A 6636-nucleotide genomic window follows, 5' to 3' on the forward strand; every position below is an offset into this window, starting at 1 on the left:
ACTAGAGATGGCAATGGATAAAAATCTATTGGGTATTTACTTCCCCAAACCCATACTCACGAAGAAACGATACGCCCGTTACAAACTCATACCCATAACGGGTATAAAATTTTGCCCAAACCTGTGCCCATGCGGGTTTAGGTACCCATCGAGTTTTCCATACCCACTAACATCAACATAAAAGACTAATTTATCATGTAAATGACAGTCACTATATTAATAAGCTAGGATAAAAGAAACAGAGTGATAACTAATTTTAGCTTAAACTTTGTTACATAGAGTTTATTTCAACTACAACATATTCAATTAATAATATTACGAAACATATTTGTAAGTTATGTTGATTTTAAGGTGGGTTTTAAAATCTATGAGTTTGCGGATATAGATAGTGAAAGAACAAATTCATATCCACATAACCTTTGGATTTCTATTTAAACCTATTAACAAACCCATACATAGAGAAATTAGCCTAAACCTATGTCAATCCAACTATTGCCATCTCGCCGGTAAGACGGCAAGGATGAAAACGGTAAAAAACGATAGAAAAATAGATAAATTGGTTTTGTTTTCATATTTTTCTAACAGGACGAAAACAAAAAACAAAATATCGAAATACGCGATCAAAATTGTCGGTTATTCGAAAATGATAAACTCTAGTCGGAAAGACAAATATTTTATAGTTTTCATAAATACATATTAAATTGACATTTTGCCTAATTTTTAAGATATTAAAATACACTAACAATTCTTCTTAATATTCATATTATTTAGAGTAATTATAACTTTTGTTTTTCTCTTATTCATTCACTTGAACACAACAAAAGTACATAACTTGCATAAATTATACGCTAGATATATCTCATATTATATAAAAACGGTAAAAAACAGTATCATCACGACTTGGAAATGTAAAAGGAAAACTAGCTAAATCGTTTTCGTACCGTTTCTAATCGGTTCCCAAACAATTCGAAAACGAATGGAGAAAAAACGGTATTCGAAACGGGAAGGTACGAAATTTTACTGTCTAGTTTTTATCACTATAAGAACTTGTTCAATTATTTCTATCCTATATTAAATAGAAAAAATATAAAATTTCATTCAATCTGTATAGATTAAGGGTAGATTAAGAGCAAAGGCCTGAAAGGCGGTAAGCAAAGAGAAACGGGGAGGCGGACATCCAACCGGATTGGCGAGACCGCAACGGCGCAACGGGCTTCTCCCGTTCTCCGTCGGTCGCGGTCTTTTCCCGTCCGCCCCGCCTCCAGCTCCCGTCTCCCACCCCAACCCGGATCTCGCGCGCGACGCCGCGCAGGCGAACCCCACCTCCTCTCAGAAGCCTCTAGAAGTTCCTCACCCCGCTCCCGCGCGGATGAGTGGCAGCTCGGGCCCCCTCCCCTACTCGATGCGCGATGTGGGTGCTGGCGGCGCCTACAACAACGCCAAGTTCCGCCACCGGTCTCGCCTCAAGGTGCGGCGCCTCCCCTTCCGACCCAAGCCCCCATTGCTTACCAAAAAGGCTGAGTTTTCCTAATAAGGCTCAAGTTAGCTCTACTTTGGGGTGTAACTTATCCCCGTGGAGAACTGGAGTTTACGGCCGGGACTCGATTCATTGTGGGGAGTGATTTGGTCGATTGATTGGTTAGGCTGTGTCTGGTTTCTGTTGGAATGAGGGATCCCTGGCCTCGGATCTGCGGGTCTAGTCAGTTGAATTTGCTATGGTTAATTGTTCTGTACCGCTGCTACTCTAGGTTGTTTCGACCTGCTTGAGGTCATTCACTAGATCAAATGGTCGCTTTGATCTGGAGTAGTGTATTTCGTCAGGGGCTAGTTTGGTGTCATATGATTGCTGTTGCTCTCGCATTTGTATGAACTTTTGTACCTCATCCATTTCTTGAGAAGCTTGAGTTATATATCCGCAAATATTTGAGCTTATTTGGTGGCTCTATAGAACTTATATTTTCCCAGACCTCATAACGTGCTTCTGGATTTCAGCTATACATAATGAAGCACTAATCACGGGTCATTCTAATTAGTCAAAGGATCATGCTCACACACTCATTAATGAAACTCCCTCCATTCTAAATTATAAAGACATTTTGCTTTTTCTAGATACATTACTTTTACTATGTAGTATATATCTAAGTGCATAGCAATACCAATGTATCTAGAAAAAGGCAAAACGTCTTAATTTAGATTGGAGGGAATACTAATTACAACGACCATGACCCTTTGGACAATACCTCCGAGTGCTGTTTGTCTTAAACTTATCTGTGGTCTGGAATACTATTTTCATGTCTGAGAAAGAACTGTAGTAATTTAACTATCTTTGTGTATTCTGTTTGATGAGGAACGACATCTCTTTGTATCGGTTTTTTTTGTTTCTTAAAGTAGGAAACTTTATTCAGGGCTGTTGTGGTCTCATTAGTTCTTATTCCCTAAGGCCGAAGCCCTTTTTTTCTTTCTTTTTGTAGATGGTTCTACAGTCCTTGGCTACTAACAGAAGCAAATACCATTGTGGAAAGTTCACTGTTGGTAAATTCTTGAGCCTGTTGATGGTTTCTGGCTTATTGTACTTATTTATGCACAAAGGCTCAGAGGGTATTGTATCCAGTGAGCTTCATGGCAAAGAAGTACAGAATAAAAATGTTAGGAGATCTCCCAGTATACGCACATTCTGGAGAAAACCACCAAGGCTGCCCCCACGCCTCCCTCCAAATGAAATCTACAAAAATAATTCTCTGCTTCAGCAGTCTCCATCTGAGTGGACATCGAGGCAGAAGAAAGTTAAAGAAGCATTTGAACATGCATGGTCTGGTTATCAAAAGTATGCAATGGGTTACGATGAGCTTATGCCTCTGAGCCACAGAGGCACAGATGGGTTAGGTGGTCTAGGAGCTACTATTGTGGATTCTTTGGATACTGCGATAATAATGGGTGCTGATGATGTTGTTTCTGAAGCATCAAAATGGATTGAAGACAACCTAATGAAAAGAATTAGTGAGAAAGGGCAGGTTAACTTATTTGAGACTACCATCCGTGTCTTGGGAGGGCTTCTTAGTGCATACCATTTGAGTGGTGGTGATCATCCAGGGGCAGGTGACTCCGGAGTACCTGTAACATATAAAAAGGCTAATCCAGAGCGACTTTTGGAAGTTTCAAAGGATTTAGCCGACAGGTTATTATTGGCTTTTACATCAAGCCCAACAGCTATACCTTTAAGTGATGTTATTCTTCGTGACCATACTGCACATGCAGCGCCTGATGGCTTAAGCAGCACTTCAGAGGCTTCAACGTTGCAATTAGAGTTCAGTTACCTCAGTAAAGTATTAGGGGATCCTAAGTACGACAGGGCGGCAATGAAGGTGTTAGAGCATATACATACACTCCCAAAGGTGGAGGGTCTGGTGCCTATTTACATCAAGTATGCCTGTTCTACCCTTGTATAATTTTCAACTAATTCATCATAATGTCATTACATGGATTATCTTCACAGGAATCAAGTTTTAAAGGAAATCTTTATATTCTCATTTTTAACTTTATATGCAGCCCCTCCTCTGGTCAATTTAGTGGTGAGAATATTCGATTAGGATCTCGAGGGGACAGTTATTATGAGTATCTGCTAAAAGTGTGGGTTCAGCAGGAGGAATATCGTGACAGTAGTTTAAAGTATCTATTTGAAATGTATACTGAGGCAATGAGAGGGGTCAAGCATCTTCTTGTTCGGAAAACTGTTCCAAATGGGTTGGTATTTGTTGGGGAGCTTCCATTTGGACGAAATGGCGGGTTTAGTCCTAAAATGGATCACCTGGTATGCAGTTGTGGCTGAGCATCTGTTTTCTCGCACTCATATTCTTAGTCTCTTCTTTATCTGGCCAAGATTTTGTGACCTTTCTTGTGTTGTGGTAGCACTGAATTTCTTCATATTGCAGGTGTGTTTTCTTCCTGGTACCCTTGCTCTTGGTGCAACTAAAGGTATCACCAAGAGAAAAGCTCTTGAGACTAATTTGTTAACTGATGAAGATATAGAAAATCTGCAGCTTGCTGAAGATCTTGCCAAAACATGTGTTGAGATGTACTTCGTGACCTCTACCGGCCTTGCTCCTGAAATAGCTTATTTCCACATTGAGGTAAACAGTTTACTAAGTCACTATGCATCTTAATATACTCCTGAGTTTGGTCAACTATCCTTTGTTTAATGCTGTTTCAATATTTTGATTTTGCGTATGAATGACTTACGATATGGAGTTTCTACAGGGTGATACAGAAGGGGGGCCTGATGGTGGGAATAAAAGCTCCAAATATATCAATGATATCGTAATAAAACCACTTGACCGTCACAATCTTCTACGCCCAGAGACTGTGGAATCACTATTTGTTTTGTATAGAATCACAGAGGATTCCAAGTAAGATTTTGGTGACTGCCTACTTTTCAGTCTTCATCAATCACTGTTTGCTAATCCTTTTCTTCCTTCTCCACGAACAGGTATAGGGAGTGGGGTTGGCAGATCTTTCAGGCTTTTGAGAAGTACACAAAAGTTGATTCTGGTGGTTACACATCATTGGATGATGTCACAAGCCTACCTCCTTCCACGAGAGATAAAATGGAAACTTTCTTTCTTGGAGAAACATTGAAGTATTTGTATTTACTGTTTGATGAAAACAATACCCTTCCCCTAGATAAGTATGTGTTCAATACAGAGGCCCATCCTCTTCCAGTTATGCGGTCTGCAGAACAGGCTTCACATTCTGTGTAGTTTCCCAAGTTTATAGCTGTTGTACCATGGTGAGAAGTACAGATCTGTGACAAATATACTTGACAACATAGTTGGAGGAACGAGAAATTGAGAATCCCTTGCATGACTGTTCTTGGAGGCAAGCTCATGGTTCTGGAATCTCCATGCCTGATTTGAGGATTTGGGGGTTTTACTTGTATTTACTGGAAGGCCATACAACCTTTGTACTCTGTACTGTCTGTAGTCTGTAATACCTAACTTCAAATTTTGAAATCGGCTAGCAGTTATACCAAGATTTTTATCTTCAACAATTGTATGATCATGCATCAGCCGTTCTTTCTTGTCCTTCAATGTTCCACCAAATTGCTTCATGTTAGCTGGTAAGTACTTGCAGTATCCTAGTCTCCAGTAATTGCTAATACATTACCCATTTCTTTCTGAGGCTGCCCCAGTGTTGCCATAATGTAGGATATTGCAAGTAAATCTCCTTAATCTCAAGATTAACTAAGAACAATTCTCTAACTTGTGCTATTTCACCTGGCGAATTTTTGAACTGGATTTTTGTAAGCATTTAGCCTCTTAGTGGGTTTCGTGGTTTTTGGTGATTAACGATGATGCAAAATTATTGTGACTAACGTGTGTTTTTATAGGGGCATTTGATTTAGGTCACGATAATGGTGATAGTTTGGATAATTACTAGTTTTCATGGCCCTAATGATGAAATTTATCTTGGTTTTAAAATAACGGATGATAAGATTAAAGATTAACTAGTTTTAAGTATCAATTGGAGCTAAGAGATTTTTAACTAATGGAGTTTTGAGACACTTAGGTATCGTTTGGTTCACGAAATTTAACGGAAATGGTAATGATAATGATTCACAATCGAATACCGGCGGTAACAATTTTGAATAAGTCGTTATCCATTTCTAGTGTGGTATCAATTACGATTGGACTTAAACAAACATAATTTAATGTTATTAGTTACCCATTACGTTACCAATATATAAACCAAACGGTACCTTAGGGCTAGTTTGGGAACTCCATTTTCCATGAGATTTATATTCCCCAAAGGAAAAATGAACTAATTTTCATTTGGAAAATGGAAATCCTTGGAAAAATAGTGTCCCAAACTAGCCTTTAGAGAAGTTTATTACTTTGTTTTTTCGTTGGTCATTCTATAAATGAGTAGTAGCTTAATCTAGTTGGGTCTAATGTGTTAGGTATGTTGTACACTTGTTAGTTCTAGATAGTTTAGATAAATCCTAAAAATCTTTTAGAACAAATCTCATTCGCGAATAATTCAAATTAGAAGTGAATTGAGGGGTCTAGTAATCTTTTAGAATAAATCTCATTCATAAATGTTTTGAAGTAGAAGTTAATGTATGGATCAAATGGTAGGGTCGTTGAACGATTTGAGTATGGTATAATGCGCAAAGATGGAGATGCCAGATCTAGGTGATCGTCGTACCATGGAGTTTTGTCTGTTAGACCGCATATTGTGCCTGTAGCAATTAGGGTTAACCCTACGAGGTTGTGCCTGTAATCAGAGTTAGCTCTATGGGGTGCCAGACTTTATGAACATGAATACATGATCAATATGTGCCCTAGTTCAACGCCTTCTAGAGAGATTTTAGGGAGGAATTTGGTGCGTTGAATTGGTCTAACACGATTAAAAGCATCTAGGTCTAAGTTTAGTTTCGGTAATTAATGATAACAATATTATTATAATTGTTGGGAACAAATAGCTTGGATATGACACGAACAAGGATAAACCTAGGTACAGACCCACTCCTCGCTTCGCTCGACCTCGAGTCACCCGAGGGGTTAGAACGTAATGACACCTTACAAAGAGGACCGCTTCGCCTGACCCTAGGGTCAACAAGGGCAGCAACCTAATTCCCAA

The 6636-nt window shown here is 39.0% G+C and overlaps 1 protein-coding gene across 1 annotated transcript; it reads left to right on the forward strand.

Annotated features, from left to right (window-relative positions):
• Nucleotides 1–1151: 1151 nt before the first annotated feature.
• On the forward strand, nucleotides 1152–5041 carry LOC100282405 (uncharacterized). Its single transcript, NM_001155316.2, has 6 exons — nucleotides 1152–1468; nucleotides 2472–3421; nucleotides 3547–3808; nucleotides 3930–4127; nucleotides 4255–4403; nucleotides 4484–5041. The coding sequence occupies exons 1-6, from the start codon at nucleotides 1370–1372 to the stop codon at nucleotides 4752–4754; spliced, it is 1929 nt and encodes a 642-aa protein (NP_001148788.2). The 5' UTR covers nucleotides 1152–1369; the 3' UTR covers nucleotides 4755–5041.
• The last annotated feature ends 1595 nt before the right edge of the window (nucleotides 5042–6636 follow it).

The sequence above is a fragment of the Zea mays genome, chromosome 8 (assembly GCF_902167145.1).
Source record: "Zea mays cultivar B73 chromosome 8, Zm-B73-REFERENCE-NAM-5.0, whole genome shotgun sequence".
Classification (NCBI taxonomy): Eukaryota; Viridiplantae; Streptophyta; class Magnoliopsida; order Poales; family Poaceae; genus Zea; species Zea mays.

Coding starts and splice junctions, on each gene's coding strand:
- LOC100282405 (NM_001155316.2), top strand. CDS start 1,370: ATGAGTGGCAGCTCGGGCCCCCTCCCCTACTCGATGCGCGATGTGGGT. Junction 3,422..3,546: donor CTGGTGCCTATTTACATCAA/GTATGCCTGTTC, acceptor CTTTATATGCAG/CCCCTCCTCTGGTCAATTTA. Junction 4,128..4,254: donor TAGCTTATTTCCACATTGAG/GTAAACAGTTTA, acceptor GAGTTTCTACAG/GGTGATACAGAAGGGGGGCC.